General features: G+C 41.3%; 1 protein-coding gene across 1 annotated transcript; it reads right to left on the bottom strand.

Moving 5' to 3' along the window:
* Nucleotides 1-200: 200 nt before the first annotated feature.
* On the bottom strand, nt 201-25,253 carry rnf38 (ring finger protein 38). Its single transcript, XM_085410704.1, has 13 exons — nt 25,119-25,253; nt 23,469-24,172; nt 11,886-11,947; nt 5,399-5,601; nt 4,913-5,285; nt 4,577-4,741; nt 4,157-4,327; nt 3,414-3,599; nt 3,195-3,298; nt 2,984-3,068; nt 2,731-2,852; nt 2,513-2,612; nt 201-2,248 (listed from the first exon to the last, which is right to left on the bottom strand). Exons 2-13 carry the CDS (start codon nt 24,082-24,084, stop codon nt 2,186-2,188), a joined length of 2,250 nt encoding a protein of 749 aa, XP_085266830.1. The 5' UTR covers nt 24,085-24,172; nt 25,119-25,253; the 3' UTR covers nt 201-2,185.
* Between the last annotated feature and the right edge of the window lie 874 nt (nt 25,254-26,127).

Genomic DNA, 26,127 nt, shown 5'->3' with positions numbered 1-26,127 from the left:
ACCTTCAAACGATTTTGGTTACAGATATAATACATAATGAAACTACTATGACACCACTTTAATGAAAGTTTCATAGAGTTTAAAGGAATATATATCAAACAACCCAACAAATTGCATGGAAAATGAACAGATGCACACTAAGCATACTGGTTGTGCCATTTTCTGAAAAGACATAAATAGTGGGACTGAGGTAATTGCTAGTGTATCAAGCAACGAAAAACTGTCCAACAAAAAACGATTCTAAGACACAAAAGGGATGCGTACAGAAATGAAGAAGAAAAACATTGATTCCCATTGTTTAAATAAGAGTTGTTGTCTTTTTAAAAACGTCTGATAACACTAAAGAAGTGTTTTGGATAAACCAATGTTCTTTCCAGATTCTGGAAAGCAGAAATCCACTTTGAATTAATGTTTCCATCTGATGTGGCAACAGTGAAGAAATACGAGTTCTACCAGGAGAAAATCAGATTGGATAAAAAGGCATGTCAGATGGAAGACACTGCAGGTGCCGCACTGAACTTCCTCTTTACTTTTTATGGCCCATGTTAGCTTGTCATCTTAAAAATATTGACCGTTCGGGATTTACATTTGAAAGCCTGATTTGTGCTTGAGGTTTATTAGTTATATCATGACTGATGATCATTATTAAGATACCGAGAATGAACACCTTTGGAAATAAACTGTGGGAATTTGAAAGAACTGATATATTGAGGGTGTAGTAAATACTGGAAAATGATGTTTGAAGAACATCTGTATTTTTTTATGCATTAATGCTTCTTTTTCTTAGAAAAGAGTGTGTATAGGTCATAAATCTACATATTAAAGTGCTGAAGTGAAAAATCCACCAGTGAACCAAAGTAGATTTAACGGTGACCTTATAAGACTCTTTAAACTTCTTCCCCGTGAGTGATGGGGAAAACACTGGAATCGCTACCTGCCAAAAGTATAGAAAGGTACCAAAAACAGACAGTCACATTTTAAATACCATATTCCCATTAAAATTATAATATACTGAGGATTGATGAAATTGTTGAGTTTTAATTAATTCAACCATATTTATCAAATATGTCTTGGAGGAGGAGCTTACTGAGCATGTTGAGATGTTGATAAATATATTTTCTGTTTTTTAAGGGGAAAAAACTAAACCTATACTTGTTTTAGAGAAGAAGGAACAGATGTAGATTCAAAGGTCTAATGTGTGGTTTAAAAAAGAAAGACGCACTGTCAGCTTCCCAAGAACCTTGGTTGTGAAGATCTGAAGTTACCCTTGACCTTCACTGGGTCTAAATCAATCTGAAGTAGAGTGGAAACAATTTAGGAAGTAAATGCACTGTACCACATAGGCTGCATAAATTCTACAGGAGGTGTAAAACTCACATCCCCACAAGTGAAAAGGCTCACACTGCTGAAAAAACACTCGCGCACAGACACTCGGATAGAGAAAATAAAGTGTATTTTTTCACTGTTCCAAAGTAGCTCACTCTTTGTCACACAGTGTACAGTATCTTTGTTTCACCCTATACAGACTGCTCAGAAACCAAGGAATGCAAGAATACACACAGAGAAATTAAACTGGCTCATTCTGCTGCACAATTATAATGAGTCTAGTTAAAAAGGTCAGTCTCTGCACACCAAAAATGGGACTGCTTAATTATAACCAGAAGAACAATAACGAAAATATAATCTTTGGACTGCCAATTTCCCCCCTCAGTGTTTGTTAGTACAACTATACAGGTGGTTTTCAAATAAGCCTGTTCTTCTCTCCACTACCAGAACTTAACAGTTCACAATTCAGAAGGGTTCATAATGCCATTTTTTTTAAAATACGTACATATATGTCCACCTGCACATGACACTGTGTCGTGGGTGTGTTTTTAAAGGCCATTTATAGTGAGCGTTAACCATCAGAAGAAGGCAGGGTAGCAGGGTCTAATAGTCCAAAAACGGAAGGCCTATGAAGTCCAGTGATGAAGTAAGCACGAGTCAGCAAAAAGTCTCCACACTTCTATAAATGCTGATCCCAGGTGAGAATTACCATTCAGTGTCTGGTGGGATAGAGTGAAGGATTAATGAGCACTGGTCCCAGTTATGTGTAAGCAAAGGCTTGTGGTAAAGGGGTAAGGAAGTTCACTGATTGGTTGGTGGATCCAACAGGGAGTCAGGGATTGTGGATATTTATAGGAGGTCACTCAGAGTCCCGTTGTACCTCAGAGGCATCGGCTCGACAGATAGGACAGGTCCTGTTAGCCTGGGAGAAAATTAAATAAAGAACCTAAATTATTAATGTACCAAATACAAACAGCGCAGCAAATAAAGTGTGTAATTTTTCTGTTTACTGAAGTGATTTACAAGTCAGGAGAATGCAGGCTGCTAGATATAAACACGAGTGAGGCAATATCTGTTTGGAAGTTCAGTTGTCAGTTATTTGCTGTGCCATGACTGCCCTGCCTGAGCTTCACAACCTCAGTGGAATTTATTACCGTTATCCTAATAAAAGAATGTCATCACTCACCTTAAGCCACTTGTCTACACACTTGGTGTGGAACTCGTGATTACAGGGTAATACTCTCAGAAGCTGGCGTGACTCGAAGTCACACATGCACACCACACACCTGAAAGACAAATGTTAGGAGCGTTTTTTACACATGGTCTTGGGCTAACATTTTAAATTGCGCAAACACCTGCAACTGCTCACAAAACAAAAGAAAATCCACGCAAAAAGGTACTCACAGTGTTTGCTCAGATTGATGGTTGTTGGGGTTGAACCTGTATGATGGAAGCTGTTCTATATCTGCTTTAGTTAGACCTCTGGGCTTGGCCTCTCCCAGACGCTCTGCGAGGTTCAACAGGGCCTGAAGATTTCGAAGATAAAGGACATGTTTACAAAAAAAAACAGTCATCATATTAACTGTCGCTTGATTCTACGATGCAGTATTTTCAAACAAAATGAAAAATGTGACAGCTCGACAGCAGTTTGTTCTACCTCGTAGTTCTCCACCTCTCCATCATCCACATCCAGTTCTAGACTGATAGCAGGGGCCACATTTGGAGGCATAGGAAGCACAGACCTGTGGTGGATGAAGAGCATGAAGAAGTTTAATACACTGCATTCATTACCATCCTGAGGTACACTCAAATCTCTTGCAAATTCAGCCACGTAGTTCCAACAGAATTTTTTTTAAGAAGGAACTTACAAGAAGTAAGGCAGGAAGCTGGGGTGGTAGGGAGATGGGGGTACTGCCTGTTGAGAACGGTAACGCCGGCTTGTGAATCGCCGAGGCATAAAGTGAGGATAGGGCTAAGACACAGCAAAAGAGATGGAAAAAATGTATTACACTATGGTTAAAAATTTCATGTTACAAAAATCCTACATTGTAACATAAATGAACATCTGATTTGACAAATCTACTCACCACTGTAAAAAGCTCCTGTGACAGGGGGTCGTGGTGTGAAAGGAACTGGAGCGGTGTTGAAGGCGCCAGAGCAGAGGGCGGCTGGTGGTGATGGTGGTGATGGTGATGGTGGGCATAGCTGAAACCTCCACCCACTGAAAGCTGCTCTCCCAGAAGCTCAACCTCATTTTCAATCCTCTGTAAGGGCTGTGATTAAATGACGAAAGCATGCCAGGCGTTATGGCGGGTTAGACATGTTTGCTGTCCTATTTTTTTTTTTCTTTGGAGATTTCAGCAAAATCACAAAACAGCATATTTTAATAACACAATTTATAACTGATGGCTTGACAGTTTAATTAATATTAAAAGTTGTAACTCCAATAATTCGACTACTCTTAAAGAGACACATTAAGACATGTAACATGTAAAATCTTAATATTTGTAACTTGAAGAAAAAAATAAAATGTACACGTCTTGTAATGTGGAATAAGAAACAGAAAAGAACACCAATTTACTCTATAACTTCTCATCTGTAGCTAAATAAAACACTTGGACAAATTAAACAAATATGCTGGTCTAGTTTTAGCAACATTTCTTGTATTCTACCTTTAGTATAACAAACAGCAACAGCAACTTTGGGCAAATAACACACCTGTGTTTGACTAGCACTGACACTGTTTAAAGTCTTTATAAAACCGGATATAAGTCACTGCATGTATTGCACACAGCGATATAGGTCATTGCCAGTAAAGCTGATCATGTACCGAACGCGGCTGTTGTGTCTGGAAAGGCAGGAACTGTCCGGGTGTGGCGAGGTGGGGCGGGTGGTGAGACATGTGAGGTGGAGGGTGAAGCAGGAACTGAGGATCACTGGATAGCAGTGAGGGAAAGGCATAGGGCACCGGCAAATGTTGCACTGAACATGCCTGTATCATCTGGAAGAGAGTAGAAGAGAAGAGAGAAATAAAATGGTGGTCACTGTAATATGTAGTCTCACCACAAGGTGGCAGCCACAACTGAGAAAACTAACTAGTTTCCTCAAACAGGAAAGGTTTTGGCACACTTTTGTTGCTCACTTTAGTTTTCTTTTAAAGAAACTGCACAGAACAAAGTGTTTTATTTTTCAAATCAACAAAGAAACCCACACACTCCTACTAACTTTTACACTGTTTTATGCCTCTCACCGGGTGGTAGTGTTGTCCAGTGCTGAAGACCACGCTGCAGGCAGGGACCTGTTGTTGTGAGGAGCAGGTAGGTGGAAGATGCTGACTGCTACACAAAGGCGCTGTGAGACCGTGAGTAGGGACTGGGGTCACCGTGTAGGAGACAGGTACAGTGCCCTGCTGCAGCTGATGAGAAATCACACCAAAGTTGAAGTACAGCCTCTCTCTCTCTCTCTCTCACACACACACACACACACACACACACACACACACACACACACACACACACACACACACACACACACACACGCAGCTTTCTATCATTTTCCACAGAAAATAAAATATTTGCAGACTGACCTGTTCATGCAAATCCATTACCATGGCTCCTTGTTGCTGTTGCGTTGAATGATGCTGTTGCTGATGATGGTGGTGGTGATGGTGGTGAGTGGCCGGGTGCAGTAGTCGCGATGATAGGCTGGGGGGATGGAAAGCTCGAGGTTCCTCTGAACCTACTCCTCCACCCCCAGACGTAGGAGGCTGACTGTAGGCGCTGGGAGTGTGTGTTGGGTATGTCTGCGGAGTGGATGGATGGGGGTTGTGGTGGTAGTTTTCATCCTGGAGCTCGGATGGTGACAGACGAGATATGGGGCCTTGGGTGGGGGGGTGGTGATGAGGAGGCAGGTGGCGAGAGGGTCTGGAGAGACGGCCACGCTGACGTCTTGCTGGTGGACTAAAAAAGGGATAAATAACAGTTTTATATCACAGACCCTGAGGTAAGTTGTAATAGTGGAAGTGTAAAAATAAATAAATAAATAAATAAAAATCTGGAAACTGCCACCTTACCTGCGTCTGTGCCGGGCTGGAGTGAGGCATCTCTCTTGGTGGTAATGTGAGTGAGGATGAGACTGTCTCCGACTTTGGGGTCCTGATTCCCAGGGGCGGATGGGAGGAGAAGGGGTGGATGGTGGGGGTGCAGATGAGGTTAGCTGTTCCAAGACGGACTGACTGGACAGCCTCTGGCGCTTTGGACTGGGGCTTTCCTCACTCTGTAGAGGGAGGGGTGAAACACGGAGGAGGAAAGGGGAGAGGGGAGAAGAGGAGAGAGGGAATGGATATTGTGGTCAGTGACCCATGGAACTCATATCAAATAAATCAATTTCACCATGCTTTTCAGTCCCTCTAGCCTACAATCCATACCATCACATTAGACATTATGTTCCTTTGTTACTAACGGTACTTCCTGTATATTCCATGCGAGCTTACATACTTTGCATGCGTGCATCTGTGAAAGAAAGCATATTACACCACCAGCTCTCGAAGGCCCTGAGGGTTGAAAGTCACTTCCTCTTGGCGCGAGGAAATGCAAACAAAACAAGCACTCACAAGCCCATGTGCGAATTACGAGAACACTCCCTAAATTGGATAGCTTGACAAATTCTTTCTTGCGAAGTCAAAAAAAGTCAACGATACATACACAAAAACAGAGACATAGCTCAGTTTATTAGTCATCCAGGTTTAGACTGACTAATAAGTTATACACCGCTTCAATCCTACCAACTCATCTGTGAGTCACTTCACTTACTGTCAAACAGTGACTCGCACGCTTAGCACTTGGTGAGGCAAGAACACACACATATCCATGTGTCAGTTCTTAGTCACTCTTTTACGAGGACCTTTGCTGTGCTCTGAAGAACACATGGATTCTTTAAGAAACACCACACACACACACACACACACACACACACACACACACACACACACACACACACTTCCCCATAGTTACCCTCTCAATGCTCCCCCCCTTTCTACTTATTTGATCCCTGCTTCCAGCTCCCCTCTTCGTGGGAGAGACACGTTGTTAAAGTGTGATAAAAATGACTCAGCGGCTGTGACTTTTTAGCACACATACACACAGACACACACATACACAGCTCAGCAACCTTGAGAGCAGTGTGATAGCTAACAGGAAACAGCTGGAGAGCAGACTGCAGAAACTCACACACACGCACACAGTTATGGAAACGCCTGCAGACATGCGCAAATTCACATTCACACATGGGCAGCTGCCACCGTTTGAGTTCTACAGCCTATAAAGAACAATAGCTTCTGAAGTTCTTTAGAGGCAAACTCTGCTGTTCAAGAAAGAAAAAAAATGTTCAAAATGTATTCTGACTGCAGGCCCAAACAGAGTATACACTAATGGCTTGCCCATAATATTGAATGTGACCTGGGCTTGACAAGTTTATGGGAAAGGCAAACAATAACTACTACCAGGCAACAAGAATAACAAAAGAGTCATCTCCATACATCTCCATATGTTTAACAGAAATGGTGATGCAGGCCGCAGTTTTGAACTTAAATAGTTTGACCATAAATACAAATACCTTTAAAAAACAACAGTTTATTGGTCAGCTCCCTTTCATTAATCAGAATGTTGGTGATTCAACTCCTAGTCTGCATTAGGACTGCCACGATTAGTCAACTAGTCACGATTACGTGGACTATCAAAATCATCGAAGACTAATTTAATAGTCGACGCGTCGTTTGAAGCTTTGTAAGGTCCCAAAAGACGCAGGAATAAGTAGTAGGATTTAGGAGTGTAATAACAGACTGAAACAGAAGATGGCAGCACTGCATGTACAAGGATGCCAGCTGCCGTTAAACCCCGAAGAAGGAGAAGCGGTGTCCGGTATCGTAGCTGTGTCAGGAACCGCATCCTCTTGTGCCCGCATTTGTAGGCCGATTACGTTACAGCGACGCGACGAAGACTGTCCAAATTTGAAGACTCCGACAAATGAGCCCTTCATTTCCCCAGATTTGAAGGATGGGTCCGGGTGTATACTTCGTGGCCCAACCTATCCCAGAATTCATAGCACGGCCCAGCTTACTTTCCAACAATGGCGGCAGCTAGTTAGTTTTAATATTACTCTTGTTATACTTTCTGTGTCACAAAATAAACGTATGACATATTTTCAGGTGAGAATGTAGCTGTGTAAACTGCTCAGTTTATCAAGACACCACATATTTTCAAAAGCGCTCCAACGTTTTTGGAGACGTCTGTTACGATAGCTAGCCGGGGTTCAAGGTTCATCAGAGCCGGTGAGAACACCGGACTCCTGGCAAATCGTTTTCAAACCCACCGCCGTCTTTTGCTACTCAGGTTAAACATGATATATAAGTCACTTACATAACTTAAAAATGTTATTGTTTGGCTTTTTTCAGTATTGTATTTGTTCCTGAGTAAATCGGTTTGGCTGAGATTAAAGTTATAGTTTTTACACAGCTGAATAAACGTCAAGCAGACAACTGATTATCAGAAGTGTGAGATGCTCGAGAATATACTCCGGTGTCCTGTTATATTTTAGATAGCAAGGAGCAGACGGCTGAGTTTATTAAACTCCACCGAAACAATCGGCAAATTTCATTAAAATTTAATAAACTAACATCTTGTCTTTATGTGTGTTTGAATGCATCTTCTATAATCAATAAGACTAGAAAAGCACCATTTAAATGCCAGTAAATTTTTATGAAATAGTGTACAGGCGTGATTACTTTACTGTAATCACGCCTGGTAAAGTTAGTTCTTTACCATCCCTAGTTACAACAGTGTTTACAACAGTGTTTCTGCCTTTCATCACTGGAGGGCTGGTCTGTACAGTAAAAGCTGGTTAGCAGCTAGAAGCCAGGCTAGAGTAAACTTGTGCACACCGTCATGTTCAAATGCAGTCAATTGAAATCACATGTAGATGGTAACCTGTGTAATCTCCCCATTAAGCATATTTGTTATTTAGAATAGTCATTTCTTGAATATTACATAAACTGGTACCAATATATCAAAATTTTCTATTCTGCCCAGCCCCAACACTAACTATGGTTTCTTTAGTATTGCATGTACAATATTATATCAGCGGACTGGAAAGAAGGAAGGATATTTGATGAAAAAATATAGAAATAAAAAATAGAAATACAGAAATGAGTGTGACTTTGGTATTTGAATCTGTCCAATCAAAGGACTAGAGCAACGTGAGAGAATCAGGGCCCCAAATGAGTGAAAAAATGTGGATTTGGGTGTGCCTCTTCAATTTTTTATATGTCATGTGACTCACCATACACCTTATCATTTGGGTCCAAGATAAACAGAATACAAGCAAGTATGTTGTAACTTCTTTTGAAGCCATGTGATAGCTGAGCAAATCCTTTCCGCCTTATCCCCTGTTAAAATTCATTCAGAACTCTATTTTTAAGGGTTTTCTTCAACAGGTAAGGTGGAATGAACCAAACATTTTGAAAAATAAATACATGAATAAAATGGACAAGGCGCTTTGAGATGGCTTTTGCTTCAGTCTTGTTTTTGTATTACCGTACTACTCTGTAAGTCGTTTTCTAGAACACATCTCGTATTCGGTGCTGTAATGAATTCAGTTTATCTTCAAAGTACGAAATTTTCTTTCGTCAAACAGGCGAACTCGAAACAAACTAAACAAATAAAAATATGAGCCTTGACATGACGAGAAGACTAAGACTTCAGTCACACAAATATGTTTTCATTTTAAAACAAATCTCTGTACATACAAGCAGTGTTTTAGAGTTTTACAAATAGTCTCTTGTCTGTACTAACAAGGCTATGAAGGCATATTAATAAAATGACGACACACATGCATGCTGGGCATGATTGTGACACTGTAAACAAGACAAAAGGGATTTTGGCTTATAGAAAAAACTACAATGAACGAAAAGCAAAAGGTACAAGAAGAAAGGACCTGGACCAAAGATGAGGAGTCGCAAAGCAAATATGACAATCTATTAAAGCAGTACCATAAGCATCATAAATTGGTACAGGAAGAAATGGCAATGGGGGGAAAAAATGCCCACACAAGAAGGATGAAATGCCTAGCTATAATGTTTTGACCCAATTTAATTAGCAAACAAAGCTCAAACAGAAACGTAAGTCTTTTCTGCCTGCTGTCCAGGCTAAAACATAATCCCAGACTGTTTTTGAAACTAAAATCTGTGTTTTTAAATTCTTTTTTAGGATGGACACTTGGCATATATGAAGTACACATTAACAAATTAAACTTATTCCCACTGCTTTGCTTTTGAAACACATTTTTAATCACATTTAAAAGTCAGCAGATTCTTTCGGGAGACGCAACACAACATATGTTGAAGTTCAAGTTGGAATCGGAGTGAAACAGTGAGGATAGGTTATTTGTTACACAAGAAATGAAAAATAAGCTTTTCTCCATTTCATTTTATCAAAACCAGCAGAAGATACTACAATACACCCATTACGGCATTGGATGGAGGGCACTAGTGGTCCACCCCCACCCCACTTTGAGACACTAAGCTCCTCTCTTCCAACCCAACACCCCACAACCTCTCTACCAGCCTCGCCCCAACCCCAAAACCCTAGGGACATCTACTGTGCCCATTTTCATATCTAAGCCAGTCTCCTCTACTCCCCACCCTTCCGAATAACCTCCTACCATCCCCCCTTTCCTTCCATCAGATAATCTAAACCAATCTATGATCCTCTTCATGTGCCCCCTGCTTTTTCCCTGTCTGCCTGCCCTGTCCAAGACCCTTGCTTAAAACATGAGGCCAAAAAAGGTTCTTAGACAGGACATACACATCTTAACAAATGCAGACTATTGCCCATTACTATGAAAGTTTGATGGGCCTGTCTACCCACGTTAGAGGGAGGGGAGCACTGCCAGACAAAGGAGTGTGTGTGTGTGTGTGTGTGTGTGTGTGTGTGTGTGTGTGTGTGTGTGTGTGTGTGTGTGTGTGTGTGTGTGTGTCCTAAAGCAATGTGTTATAATGTGTCCTCATGTTCTAATTGAGTGCCCGAACTTGTGAACTTATACACAGACACACACATCTGGTCCAAAAACTAAAGCTAGAAAATATGAGAAGAAAACATTCTGACACAAACAAACTGACACACTGTGACAAACTGTGAATCCATCTATGGCTCACACACCCTCATATTCCTTCTCACAGCATCCACAGCATGTTCACAGACCAGAGTGGACAGACATCCTGAAGCAGAAGTGCAGACACACCCTTCCAAATTCTCTTTCACCATGTCTACATTTGGGGTATGCATGTATCCACTCTCACCCACATACACATAGCAACTCTGGCCAACAGCTGTTATGGCTTCACTGTCTTTGCTGAGAACCAAAATAAAAGAGAGGCCCAGAGACTGCATGAAAATACAAACCTAAAAAAAATACAATAGAGACCGGGTTTCTCTTTCCTGCCATGAGAGTCTGTTCACGAATTTGCACACTGAGCAAATATGGTCATTTGCTTTTACAGATTCATTAATATTTTGCAGACATGCTCCCACTAGCACTCAAACACTTCTCCCTCCCCCACTTATTTTCTTTCCATCAACAAGATTTCAAAGCCCATTTTGTTTCCTCTGCCACTGTTCCTCCCTTCCTTCCCCTCCTTTCGCTTCTCTCACTCCAACCAAGTTCCACAGCTGGAGGTGAAATCATTAGCAATACCCCCTCCCTGTTTTTGGCCTCGCCTCTCTCCCTCCCCTCTTTTCCTCCAAGCTTTCTGCAACACCTTCCTCAGCATCCTGTCTCGCCTCTCCTCCTTTTTTTTACCCGTTTTCCACTTCATCTGTTAGCTTTTAACACACAACTTCACTTGTGATGATGACTATCATTTACTCAAGTACACTTGTATACTGAAATATTATCAGTAGCACACACACAAACACACAAGGTTTTTGTTTTGTTTTTTTAAACTGGTAGCGCAAACATATAGTTTCTGAAACAAAAAGGATACACACCCTTAGCAGAAAAGGGAAACTGTTTTTAGTGAAAACACTGCAAATAACAGAAAGCGGCTAAATGCAATATCCAGTAATCAGATTAATCTGCTGTAAACAACTGGACATCAGCTGGTTATTCAAAAGCATGGTATGGTATGCTTCATTACACAAAAGTAAACAACAAATACATGAAACGATGACAGCCTAACTATTTGTAAAGAATAAACTTAAACAACAATCTGCAGTCCTCTCTCACAGATGTATAATGTGCATACAGTTATGTACCACCTCTTAACATACTTTGGCATTTATGAAATGTAAAGCAGAGGCACTGCTGTTTGAGTTTCTCAAGGAGGCAATTGGAGGCAAATGTCTACACAAGAAGCCTCATTGCCTGCTGCTGAATACTAAACACCATCAAGCACTTCTCAGAGCTAAAGCTTCATCTCTGGGAGAGGGGTCATTAAACCAGTACATTTTAAAAGTTTTTCCATTTTCCAGAAATTCTGTGAAAACTTTAATAAATGTCTTTCTTACCTTATCGCTCTCCTCTCCATACGCATGGTCTGGGTGGCAGTGGTAGGACCCGCCAGAGGCTCCTGTACAAAGAAGGAAAGAACATGTAAGGCTTGCTACAAACCTTTCGAAATGAGTAGTTTTTCCTTATTATACCACTTTCAAGTCCATTTGAAGGTCACAATTGATGCCCCTGCATGGTCACAACAAATGGAGGGCACTCAGACATCCTTACTAAGCCATCTCTACACTCCTACGACTCTTTTTCCCCACTCAGACCCTCTTGGATGCAAAAAAAAACTACAGCAAAAAGTCTTAAATTGCCCAGAAATCGCCATCATCTCCGCTTGGTAAGTTTAACAAAATTGTATTTGAACAAGCATTATCAGGCCAGGCTAAAAAGTTTCTCTATGTATTTCTCATCCAAAAATACAGAAGCAGCTCATTTACCTAAAAATACAACGCAAATAGGCATCAGTTTTTCTTATGTACACGGCCATGAAAGTTATTTTTTTTCTGTGGTGTACTGTGTATCATTTTACAATATAAACTACAACATAAAAGGAATACCTTTTGGCGTCATTGACATTATAGCCATCATTGTTTGGAGACCTCTATTATCTCCATTTAATCCCTTTGTTGTTATTATTCTAACCCAACTTAAGGCTTTATACACAGCAGCAAAAAACAATGACAACATGTTTGTTTGTGAGAACGCTTGCTGACCGTGTGTACGGCAAAAAAGTGACTGAAACACATATGGCATACTCTTGTCTCACATCAGAGGCAGTAGATGTAGGCACACATGCAAAAACACACACACACAAAATAAACACAGTAATCCTGGATTAGAGAAGCTTTCTGATGATACCGCCGCTTCCATCACAGCTAAGACTTTTACTCTTTTGTTTTTCAACAATCCTTTCATCTTTTTATTGTCTTTCCTATTTATTCTGGCTTTTATTTTTCCTTTGTCGTGGGGACGTCTCTCGTCTGAGACGTCCTCACCACAGATGGTGGCAGTGGTATACACACCAAGGGTAAGCACTCCCAAGGGCACTCCAGACAAGACTACCTTTTCAATAAAAATGAACGAATCAAAAGTAAAAAGAAAAAGATGCACAAAAAAAAATTACAAAGGTGTTTAAAAAGAGAATTTTTCACCTATCGGCTGTTTGTTTGTGGGATTTTTCCTGCTTACAGCCAGCCTCTTTGAAGAGAAGCTATGACTGACAACAAAGGGGGGAAGAGACAGAAAGAGGCAGAGTGAGGTTTTCACAACTGAATTCCTCAGTCCTTAAAAAGCATTTCCTTTCATACTTCAATCCCTAGAGCAGGACAAATAAATGGATTGAAAAGGTTGAAGTAAGTAAAGCTTATATTAGTGTAGTGAAAACCAGGCTAAAAGGCTATTTCCACTGAGATGATTTGGGACAGAATACTGGTGAAGTATATTCAGGGAGCTCGCCGGCTGCATAGCGGCTCGTCTCTGCAACACTCATTCACTGATCACAATAGGCAAAAATCCAGCTCCCTCCCTGAATGTGGTCTCACTTGCACATTGTCAGAATCCTGTAAATTGACTCAGAAACGAGTCATTCAGTTAGAGTCACTCTATAGAGCACAACACAGAAGCTACAGAGCAGGTTTAAAATGTTGCAGTAACATCGTGTTCACTGTTGGACTAACAGACTGTGCACAATCTTGGTTCTGCTGTTAGGGCACCGAGAAAAGCCAAATGGTGGGATTTGCAGTATGAATTACAATGTGCGAGGAAATGGCAAATTCTTCGACAATATCTAGGACGTTTTAGACAGTACAAAACGGATTTCATGGACACTGAACTACTGTACGAAGGACTTTGTCACATGAACCTTCATTGGCAAGCCACGGACTCTGCAAAGGATGTGACCTTCTTGAATCACCTTTTCCGTGTCTTCAGTCATTTTCGCAAATCCAATGAAGTCCCCAACTTTTCTTGGCATGTGAGGAAGCAGTGGGGTTGAACGTTAAACTGTCTTTGCCCCACCAAGTAAAAAGTCTATGACAAAGAAATGAGTAATATAATCAGCTGCTACTCAAGTAAGTCTCCCATTATAAATAAAGATATAGATAAAGTCCAATTTTACTGTTTTGGACTACAGTTGGTGATGGTTAGTCTTATTCTGCTGTGGAGACTTCAATGAGATTGTTGCAGCAGCACATGAACCAGTTCTTCACCTGGTTTGAGTGGCCCTCCCAGCTCACAGCAATTTTCCAGGGTAAAACAGCACCAGTCCAAGATAGCAGAGTTGGTAGTCAGTTGGTGACAATGAGCATCTTCGGAGAATAATAATATCTTGGACTAAAACAAAAGCAGTCTGGCCAATGAAGCAGTCAGTGTACAACTACAAGAGGCTAGGGTTAGCTGGAAAAACAGCTAACCTGGTTAAAAGCATAATGAACCAGTATTTGTGAAGTAACATTTACATACATGTGGGAAAACAGCAATAGGCTGCAAAGTTTTCTAAACTTAACTTTCAGGTGATTTTGTGTTTAAAAGTGAATTTTGCATAGCTATCTGAACAAGAGGAAGTCGGACACAGTAAGATATTTTGTTGCTAGAATAATAAGGTCAACACACTGCATCATGATGGAGAATTGGGTTTTTTTGACAATTAAATATCTGCCGTGTGAAGCAGATGATATGAAAAACTATGACTCATAATACTAAAGACACAAAGTACTGCTTTAGAGCACCACAATTCATCTCTTGTCTCTTTGAAAGTCACAAAACAAACTTTTGAAAAAACTTTAAAAAAATGAACTGAGTGTGCAGTAACCATTTCCTGCTGTGTGAAATTTAAAAAGGTCTTATCTAAATGAAGGAAAAATGATTGCAAGCAATGCCAGCTTAAGTAACTATGTGGAGAATGAATAGTTTGCAGGCCCCGCCTTCCCCGTGGCTGCAGAAAATTGCCATCGACTTTAGTTGTTTGTTTCACGAAACCAGCACAACAATGTTGGCAGGAGAGGGTGAAGGAGGAGAGAGAACGAGAGAGAGAGAGAAGTGTGGGTGACAAGAAGAGGGCAAAAGGGAGGTGCAGAAGAAGAGGACAGGGCTGGAAACATGCATGAAAAGGTGAGACCACTGAGGAGGAAAGGGAGACAGGAACAGACGGAGTGGAAGAAAAACGAGTGGAGGGAGAGAGAGAAAGAGAGAAGAGCCAGAGAGAGGGAACAGGGTGGGGGTTGTGGCTTCCCCTCTTGACTGCTATTGATTTTCTGTAAGCCTCAGAGTGCATCAGCTATTTCTATCCATTTCCTTCACCTCTCCCTCCCCTTCTCATCCCTCCCTCCCCCCCCTGCACTCAGCTCAGACACCCTCCTTACACATCCTCCTCCTCCTCACACTCTCCATCACTTCATCACCATCCCTCCCAGCCACCGATCTATTTCCCTATCTGCCGGCCTGTCTCCCTCCCATATATTCCTGAAGCTTTATCGCACGGCACCCACATTTCCTTTTCTTGCCCTATCGCACCATCTCTATCCATGATCTCCATCAGCCTCTCTCTTACCGTCTATCTTTATTCAACTACATCTTCCCGTTTCATGTCCAAATGGAAAAACACAGGAGAGAGTGGGTGAACAGAAATGATAGATGAAAGGATAGATGATAGATAAGCAAAAGGTTTACTTAACAAATCACCAGCTCAACAGTAACAACCAGCCACAGAAGGCTTGCTGCAGAACTTGTATGCATTTACATAGCATTCACAGAAAGTAAGCAAAACTGAACATATGTATATCACACACATACACACGCATATACACACCTCTCACATCACCCCGCCTCCTGAACACATGTCAGAGCACACTTCACACCCTAGCGCAAAGCAGTCAAGTAACAAGCTGATATCCAAGCTTAAAATAGGCGGGCATGTAACGCTTGCCCAACCATTACCTGCTTCACACGCGCTTCATGGCAAAAGAGTGTGTCACGTATAGAAATGGGACTGATTCTACCGTTCTCCCACTTCATTGTCCTCCTACATTTCCTTCCTCATTATCTTTCTCATTATCTTTTTTTGTGTGTTCTGCTGCAGTCCTTGAGGTTGCTCCTCCATCCTGCATTTCTTCTCAAGCCTGAAAATTTACATCCCACAGTCTGCAAGCGTGTGCAGGTGGTTGCACATAACATACTTGAGTGCGAACTTGTTGTGAATATGGGCAACAGTGAGTAACTCACACGTCTATGTTCTTTTTTGAAACCTCATCTCTGCATGCCTACATCAGAATATTATGTCGTGTATGTATAATAAATAGTGTTTGCTGAAGCATCTTTCAATGTTTTTGGATTTAAACTTTTGCCATGGTGAAGTTTGCATGCCTTTGTGTGTGTGTGTGTGTGTGTGTGTGTGTGTGTGTGTGTGTGTGTGTGTGTGTGTGTGTGTGTGTGTGTGTGTGTGTGTGTGTGTGTGTTTGTTTTACCAAAAGTCCAAAATAGCCACAAAAAAGCCCAAAACAGTTTAGAAGTTTAGAAGCATGTTTCTTTCAAATTAAGAGTCACTGAGTTCAAATATTAATGTAATCCATTCAAAAATCAACATTGTTTATTCATATTTATTACATACAGGTTAACACACAGATATTTTTTTGCATTGTTTAACTAAAGGGGAGGTTTCTCCATGCTCACCTTAAATAATAAGTGACTAATTTCATGGCAGCTACTTTCTAAACCAGTACATTGCTAGTAAACATAGTTCCAAGTCTGGTATTTTTGTGAGTATGCCTGTCCCAGTACTGTCTACGTGAGCTCAAATACAGGCTAAGTTTAAACATGAGCACAGTCCAAGAAATGGCCTATGGCTTCTTCCGACATGACAAAATGTTTAAAACTGGATGTGTAAATGTATAAAGTACATTCTTTATGACGAGGCTGGTATTGTTTTGACCTTCTGCATCTTTCAACATAATAGCAAAATGTGGATCTGCAGACACACAGAAACTTTACTGTGCTATGCCATTTGGGTATCTTAACACCCACTGAAGTATACTTTGCAACTGACTTTCATTTCATTATACTACAATACAGGTCAGACTCAAACCCGAGCCACTGAACTCCATGCGGCATGTGGTCGCCTGCTCACCTACTGAGCTAAAGTGGTGCTCCACTACTACACTTTTTTTCTTTTTTGTTAAATCCGTCTCCCTGAACTATTACATCCATTAATTTTCTTGCTCTTGCTTTTAAAGTTTTCTGCTAACCAACTAGCACCAATACTCCCTGTACTCATACCAGCTTGCCCCGTGTCCCTTGTTCTTCTAAACAGAGCCCGCACGACTCTGAGTACTGGTTCAGGAGCCATAATGTCGATATAACCACATCCACAGAACAGAGGACAGTACTACCGCCAGCAGGTTCAATCCAGTGGAGTTGAGAGTCCATTCGCAGGGTACGAGACTCACTGGAAATGAACCTGGTCACACCGCTCCAGTATGCTGCTCTTCTATTATGTATTTGTGACACAAAAAATTTCAAAATTTAAATATTTGCAGAGGAGTTTTATTTCATAATTGATTTAAGAAAGCGCATGCGTTAGAAATAGTGGTCTAAGAACTCAATAGCGTTGCGGCTGATATGAAGCTGGTCTCTAGCTCGACTGTGACGTCATCCTGTCTGTATGGCACATGTTTCTAACAGTCCCATTCCTGCTCCCAGCCCACCCAGGCAGCAAGTAAATAAGGCGTGTGCACTGACGCACCAAGTCAGTCGAGTTCATAAAAATACAAAATGCACACAGCGAACCGCTCTTTCACACTCGTTTTCTTTTCTCACTCTACCTTCTGTCTTCAGTCTTCCTCTCCACATTCCCCTCAGTGAAAGACAGAAGCCATCTGAGCAACAGCATTAGGACAAGGAAAGTAATGGGCAGAAAAGGAGAGTGCTAACTGTCTTAATTCTCTACTTTCCATCATAAATTTTGACACTAGTGCCACAAAGTGAGCTCTCAACTATTTGAACTACATTCTGAGGAGCCCATTGGAAATAGCTACTAATAAAATGTGCTTGCTCTCTGTCTTTGGGGCAACTAACACATCATTTATAAGCCAGGATCAAGAATGTACCCTGGCTCTCTACTTATTAGAGCTGGGATCTGCTCCAATCCCTAACTTAAGTGAAACTAAGCCTCCTGGACATCTTTTATCTCAAATGAAAAGAAAGAAAGTGTAATATTATTTCATAAGCTGGAAGGTATAAATCTCACAGCCCCCAAAAAACCTCCAACTAGATACTGAGTAAATAAATAAGTAAATGAAATTATCTTCACGTTCTGACCAATAAAACACCCTAAGTGCAATTAAAATATATATATATTTATACCAAAAACAAAACCCAATTTCCCATTTTTTTAAAGTTTTTTTTTCACCCCTGAGAGCTTGAGAGGTGGCAGGAAAGGCTATCAAAACAAACACAGACAGAAGCTTATAGTTCACTGAAATATCTTAATGACTCTTCTCTACCATCCCTACAGCGTGTTCCACCTCTCTGCTGCCCATCTGTATGCACAGTATGTTTAAACAGTTCCTGTTTGCCAAAATACAGCTCCATGAAGCGCTGAATTTTCAATGGATGTAGCCTTTTAGCCATATGTTGGCAAAATGATGAATGTTTGGAAAACACTCAGCATATGTGTGGACAGCAGAGAAGTGGATTATCCTGCACATGAGGTTTGGGGGTGGGAAGGGTTTTCTTACAGTTACACTTTACAAAACATCCAAAGCAAACTTACTACTTCAATCTACAACTATGCAGATTAAAATATTCAGTTCATGTAAATGAGCAGTCTTGGTTAAAGCAGTGAAAACAAAAGACAAACAGAGGTGGAAAGGGAGAAGGACACATTGAGGGGTAGTGTTGAAATGATCAACAAAGATAAGGATACTCAACTGTTGAGGCACAGAATTGCAACAGAAGCTATTTGAGATTAAAAAGAAATTTCCAAAGGCGAGAATAAGAAAATATAAATCATGAAGTTGTATTACACCCAAATTTCCCTTTGTAGGACAATTAAAGGATTATTCTATTCTGTATGAAGTTGGCTGGGTTTATACTTGTGCTAAGGGTTAATGGTGGCCCTATCATAGTACTTAAAAAGTACAACTTGACATAATATGCCATTTCCCAGCAGCTTACTGAGAAAGGGTTACATGAGCAGGAAAAGAATTTTACAAAAGAGGATATTTCTCGCAACAAAAGGGGAAACACAGGCTTGCAGCCATGATATAACAAAAAGGTACATCCAGAGGACCTATGCAATTAAACTGAAAGCAACAGAAGGCCAACATGCAAACACCAGGAGCAAAGTATGCCTCCCTCCCATCCTCCTCCTTAATTCACTCACCATCCATTCCTTTCTGACACATACCTTTACCCACATTCCCAAAGTTAGTGCTTGTCTTGACTTCAGTCAACTGTTCTGGCCTCTTCATGCCTCCAACACTTTTTCAGTATCCACACCTCCTCTCAGGTTGCACACAACTGCTTTGTGCAAGAAAGACATGCTTCCTGTCTATGCTTTGCTTATGGCCGCACCCCTGACGTGCTACGTTTCTTCAACAGCCCTCTTCCTTATATTTGTTCACATCTTCCTTTTGTTCTCACTGCCTGGTCTCAGCCTAATCATCTTCCCGTTCCTCATCCCCTGCCTGCAACTGACCTTCCTAAAACTCGTTCACTGTACTTGCTTAATGCAGTCCTATGACTACAAATTCCCACCACTGACTTGTTTTTTAACCAGCTATTGCAGTTTTTGCTCACTCATTGGCTTCCTTCTTCTCTCCTCATACTGACCTTTCTTCAGGAGTTAAGTGACCCTTTGGCATTCTCTCTTACACTTAGTCTCAGAAGCACCTTTTTTCCAAACCAGATCAGAGCCCTTTCCCTTAGATTCTGAGCTAATTTAAGGTCACTTTCCCCTATTCCAAGGATCCTCTCTTGCTGACCAAAGTGACTGCTTTGTTGTTTATTTGGAGTGACAGAGTAGCAGGGAACCCCTGCTACTTGGTCAATCCAAGTGAAAGAGTTTCTCTTCAAACTAGAGGGGGTTGCCTGGGCGACAAGACAAAGGAAAGCAAAAAAAACAGAGTGCATGTTTCCACTTCTGTTACAGACAGAAGGATGGAGAGGACAGGAGTGGAGTGGAGGGGTAGAGGTAGAGTGGCAGGATTGTCCGCCTCTCTGCTGCTTTGGGCAATCCATTAAAACGATCCCTCCATTAGACAAATGTGAAGGAGGAAGCCGAAGAAAATGGACCGGAGGGGTACAGAAAGGGTTGACTGATTCAGACGGGAGGGAGAAGTGAATGTGAGTAACAGGACAGACTGTGACAGAGGTGGGTCGCAATCAGGGTAAGATATCAGCTGCTACAAAGGATGTTTTTATCAACTCTGACCAATTGGCAGCAGTCTTAAACATTTTGAGAGCTTTTCTGTGCTTCTCTTTTGCAACCTCAAGTCTTAGTTTTGCAGACATCAGCTCTCTTAAGTCTGAAAACATAATGATTTCCTAAAAAGTCATGTGAACTTTATGACAGATAAAAAAAAAAGAGGAAAATACCCTTTGCACTGTGTACAATATGAAACAAGTATGAAAGAACAACACATAAAGAGGAAAATGGGAGCAAAATAATTACAACGGGGGACTAGGAGAGTAGAGGAGATGAGTGGAGAAAAGGGGAGAGGAGAGGAGAGTAGGGAGGGGACTGAAGAGTACAGGATATCATTATCTTTCATGTCCAACGCAGGTGACTAGCAGTGGAAGAATGGATTAAGTATCCCTCCTCTCTCCCAGCAAGCAAATCCCATTCTGAGAATGGAAAGAGGGTTTAATAAGAGGTGTGTAGTGGTGGGAAAGGTCCAGCTAGCCAGCTGCTTTACTCTTGTAGGAGTACGTTTAACTATAAAAGTACACCCCCACCCCACCCCCTGCTTCCTGCAGTTAACAATGTAAACAGCACTCAATTAAAAATACATAGAAATAAAACAATAACTTACATTATATTTAAACTGCAATATCTACTAAATGAAAGAAACTTTTATATGTGTGCATTTGTTCTACTGTTAGACTCATCATCTACCTACACAAATGCAGGAGAGAGTAAAGTACAAACACAAATGTGTACATCCACCTGTAGCCTTTCTGAGTATCTGTTCTTTTGTGGGTGTCAGGTTGTGTTGAAATTTGTCTGAACAACAAGTTGGTAAATTTATAGAATTTCTACCCAGGTCCTCCTCCTCTAAATCAAAATCAATTTGGATGGAAATACAATAAAGTCATTCCATTCATTGATTTGAGCTATCCATTTCACAGCGAAGCTACTATGATAGAGTACAGGCAGCAAGTCTCAGTGGGTCGATAAACTCTGAAGATAACTAGAAGCAGTTTGGTGAGACACTGTGACTTGGCAAACTAGTCTATATTTTTATTCTTATTCATATTAATTTGTCTTGGTTCTTCGTTCCTTCCTAAGAACAACATACAGAGACACAACTTTATTTCCTTGGAACTCAACACAAAGGCATACAAGTAACACACACACACTGCTTTGACAACCTAATGACTGAGTGTTCAAAAGAGGCCTCTCTTTGTTTATGTGGGTTCAGCTGTGTTCTTGCTCTCAGTCTTCCAAACAGGTAAATCCAGTCTCTCTAAAGACCTGCTCAGTTTTTTGTGTACACAGATATGCAAACACCTACTGTTTAAAATGTGACAGTTTTTTTGTTTTGTTTTTTTAAGTCATCATCATCTTCATCATTATTACTCTTATATATAACTCAAGCCATGGACTTCAATAGTTTCATTTCACTGTGTATCTCGATGGTGTACCCAAGTGAGGACATATTTCGAAGAGGTGAGCAGAAGTAAGTACCTCCACAAAAAAAAAAAAAAAAAAAAAAAAACTAGGCCGTCTGTCATATATGAGTTGCTTAGTGAGAGAAATGACTGCAGTCTTAGACATATCCCAAGAGGTAGAATCGGTATGAGTAATTTGTCTGCTGTAATGAGACCAAACCTAAACCCTGCTTTTCCCAGAGTCCTTACATTTTAATGTCAATGACTCAAATTAATTTGCAAAATAAAAACTTTATAAAGCAAAAGTTCCACTACATAACGTCTGTATAAAAAGGGGATTTTGTTTTAGAATGTTCCAATGTTTCTTTAAAATAATAATAATAATAATAATGATAACTAGTAAAATGTTTCCACAACACCCGTGGATACTACCAACTGCAGAAGCATTTTCAAACCTGTGAAGCCAGTTAGGTGTGCTATTAGCTTTAGTGAAAGGAAAACTTTCCCATAGCCTCAGTGAATGTGAAACTCTAGCTGTGCTGCTTCTATGTTATGAAGTTCACAACACTGCACTCACTGTGTTGTGTGAGAGTGCCCTCACATGTATTTAACACCCAACACCAGTCCACACATACTCTAACCAAGTTTGCTTTGCAATGGAGCAAAAACGTCACAGCAGAGGTTACCCAGGTACACAGCAAAATCTCCAGTGTTAAATTAACACTGGAATATTTCTAACATTTTGAGTTATTTTCCAGTGTTAGAAAATCAGCACTGCTCAGTGTTAGTCTTTGTTAATCTTCAAAACTGACTAGGTTACTTTTAAACATATAACACTGTCAAAAGTGTTAATTTAACACTCAACAGTGTTGTATTTAACACTCAGAGGTGTGGACCCATATAGACACTCTCCAGTGTTAATTTAACACTGGAGATTTTGCTGTGTAGCTGTGAATTAAAAAGAAAAGAACATTTGAAACGGAATACAACCTCAGACGGAAACCAAATATCTGTTAAAACAGAGGCCATGGCTAAGATTGTTTACCACTTTGCTCAGCTGATTCTCTGTCATAAGCACGTTTTTTGTATGTGTATGTGCATTTATAACAGTAAATGCTGACTAAATATTGATCTATTCAATATCATAATATATGAGTAATATATGAGGATATTTTAACTCTTGTTCACAACAAGTTGGGTTATCTAGCTACAATTGTCCCTCTAAGAAGCTTTGAAAAAGAACAGACCATACGTAGTTTAGTCAAAGGTTTTGCCTGTACACATTATAAGGCTTGTTACCTAGCTACATCAATATTTGTGTAATTGACTAAAAGTAGACATGCCACAGTGCCTAAAGAAATGCAGTCTGGTTAACTAACTATGCACAGCAGTTCAACTGGCTTGAGGCTACCCCAGTCCAGAGCACAGGCTGCTGTTTTTCATTTGCCTACTGTATGTGCTAACTGTGTATCACATCCACACTATAGCTAAGTGGCAAGAACATAAAACACCCCATCTAATTAAAATACATCAAATGTGTTCACACATGCACAGACACTACAGTCATGCCAAGCCCAGGGCAGTCCCCTCCCTCTCTCTGTTAGCTTCTAAAGAAAGGTATTAGAACACCTCCGCTTATGTCCCTTCAACTCGCATACAGTGTGAAATTAAAAGTCTGAGTGGAGGTGTGACTCGCCTTTCCTTCTTGTTCTAAATCTACACAACCACATACACGTCCATTGACGATGACAAGTGGAGACGTTTACCTGCTGCTGGGATGCGGTGCGCTCCGGGAACAGAAGACAGCCTCTGAATGCCGGGAGAGGCGTTACTTCCTGGGGCTCGCTGCTGGTTCTCCGAGTGGATACTGTGAGTTCCAAGTGGTGCGCAAGCGGCACCGTTCTGCTGCTGTGGATGTAGTTGCTGCTGCTGCTGCTGCTGCTGATGGTGGTGGAGATGGTGGTGGTGGTGGTGGTTAGATACCATAACTGCGCTGCCGGTCATTCCATTGCCATTTCCAACACCGCACGACTGATAATATCCAGACCGTGAGCGAGATCGAGTCCTTGGAGGTTCCATGGTCATTTGGTGGGGGTGAAGGGGGTGGAAAAGAAAAGAGGAGGACGCTTCTGGGGACTGCGGCGGAGAGCCGTTGGTAGATCCGGGCTGTACAAAGCCCCTCGCGCCGCTCTGGCTGTAACTATAGCCCCCGAGTCCTCTGCCCCCCTCCGCGCCCCCGTACTCTATTCGCTCCGCAGACTCTGTCGCCCCCGCCTCGTCGAATAAATCAGCCCCTTTAGGGACAGGCTCCGGGGTGGAGGGCAGCCGGGGGCAAACTCGAGGCTCCTGAGTCGTTGGCTGTCCAGCGGCTGCGATTGGCATTTCCTTTCGGGGGATTTCCTTCGTTTCTTTTCCTTTTTTGTTCCCTGCGTTTTCCTCTCGTTCCCCTCACCGAAGCAGCTTTTACACACTGTTAAAATGACAAATTAAATGAGTTAGGAAGAGTTAAATCGAGTTGTGAGGTACTCTGTTAACACTGTACATCACAACATTCACCAAGCTGGACTACCTACACAAACAAGTCAAAGCCATCAGTTTCTTTTGACATGCACGTGTGTTGTAATTTTGAGTTAACTGGTAGTTTGGTACTAGAACTTTGCTATTTCATAAACTGGTTCATCAGCTTACATTGTGAATATTTAAGTTTTCACTCGATTATACTGTTTGGGAATTAAAAATAATAATAATCTACAAGAATGTGACAGGGATACGATTCCTCTCCCGGCTCACCAGCAGCTTTAACTTCACAACAGCAACGACCACGGCTCGCTAGCTGACGGGAAGCTAGCGTTTGGGGGCGATGCTAACATTAGTGCGCATAGCACGCTGTGGTAAAGGCGTTATGATGCTTCTTCTAACTATATAACTACAGTGTTACCACACCAGCTCGCTTTCTCGGAATCCCAATTATCCTCGAACCGACTTTAAAACAACTTTCGCCACTTTAACCCACATTTAAACTTGTTTAGCCAGCCTGCGTAATGTCGTTCGCTAGCTTGGCAAGCCATACCAACCCCTCCTCCTCTACCGACCAACACAGAGAAAAATCCCATAGCTAGCCACCCACGCCTCGAAGCGCTTTAAAATATTTGGTTAATAGTAAGAAAACAAAACGGTGTTGTGTATAAACTTATTCGTGTGATTTCGCTGCGTTGGGATGAGCCGGTAGAGCTTTCCCGGTTGTATGGAAGCAAACAGCAAAGCGCAGACAGAAACATTAAAAGTGGCCGGTCTAAAATTACAAAGAAAGAACCACGGCTAAAATTAACAGGATCTTAAGGAATGACCCCGCCTCTGTGTCTAACGCTGAAACCGGGTCTATTTCCCCTGCTCTGAGTATTTTTTTAACAACTTACCTTCAACGCGCTCTCCCCGACTGTACTCCCAACTCGGATCTGTCGATAATATTGCGAGCCCTGTCTGTGAGAGTGTATGAACGCGAGTGTGTGAGCCCAGTGTTCGCTCGGTGTCAGCGTGAAATGTGACAGACCGTCAACGCTCAAGTCGGATTTCACCAGACCGGATCAATCGACGACAGAAAACAGAGTGCATTTGTAGTTGCTTCCCCCAGACACAATGCTGGTTAAGTCACCGATGGCAAAAAAACACAGACAAATGACTAAAACTGTTAATGTTAGTTTGTTTTTATAAATACAATTTTAAAATCCGGACTTTACCGGTGAAACGAACCAGTTTAAGCTCGGCAATCTATTAGTAGGGCTGTTAAATCAGAAGCCGTGGATAGCAGAGAGGCAGACTAAAAGGGGCTTTAAATTATTTATTTACAAATACCAAGCCTACCCATTGCAGCTGTTTCCTTTGGAGTCGAAAGTTCGCTTTAAAATTAAGTATTTGCTGTGTTTGCAGAAGTTACTTGAGCTACAAAATTACAGTAGCGAGAAAAAAATAACTAGAACGTTATTAAATAGTGACAAACATAGAAAAATGGCGGGGGGAGGGCAGATTATTCAGCCGTAATCTAAAATAAATTAGGCCACTAGGATAAATGAAGTGCCTGTGTTTATCAGATCTGGGCCAAAGTTTTCACGTTTAAAAAGGGGTTTTGCATGTTTTCTCATAAGCTGGAGAAAAATGTGATTGAATGTTAAAACAAACAAACAAACAAACAAACAAACAAACAAACAAACAAACAAACAAACAAACAGCTGCAGAAGCTTGAGACCATTATACCTTTTTTTGAAAAATGTTCAATGGTGCCGTGTCAAAGGTCAAGAACATGCCCTGTTTGAAATATTTATGAAAACTACTGTTACTGTGTGTGTGTTGGGGAGGGGGGGGGGGGGGGTATGGGAGCAAGAAGAATGATATGTGAGAGGAAAACTGTACGTGGTTTCTGATTGTCCT

The sequence above is a fragment of the Rhamphochromis longiceps genome, linkage group LG6 (assembly GCF_057381845.1).
Source record: "Rhamphochromis longiceps isolate RC_006_pf linkage group LG6, R_longiceps_female_GT1.1, whole genome shotgun sequence".
In the NCBI taxonomy this organism is placed as follows: domain Eukaryota; kingdom Metazoa; phylum Chordata; class Actinopteri; order Cichliformes; family Cichlidae; genus Rhamphochromis; species Rhamphochromis longiceps.
Note: the sequence above shows the minus strand (reverse complement) of the source record. Positions and strands in the feature narration are given on the sequence as shown.

Excerpts from the sequence above, each read along its gene's own strand:
- rnf38 (XM_085410704.1), bottom strand. The coding sequence starts at position 24,084 with ATGCCAATCGCAGCCGCTGGACAGCCAACGACTCAGGAGCCTCGAGTT. Across the intron at positions 5,286-5,398 it reads CCAGCCCGGCACAGACGCAG|TCCACCAGCAAGACGTCAGC; the intron begins GTAAGGTGGCAG and ends TCCCTTTTTTAG. Across the intron at positions 3,299-3,413 it reads CACAGGAGCTTTTTACAGTG|CCCTATCCTCACTTTATGCC; the intron begins GTGAGTAGATTT and ends GCTGTGTCTTAG.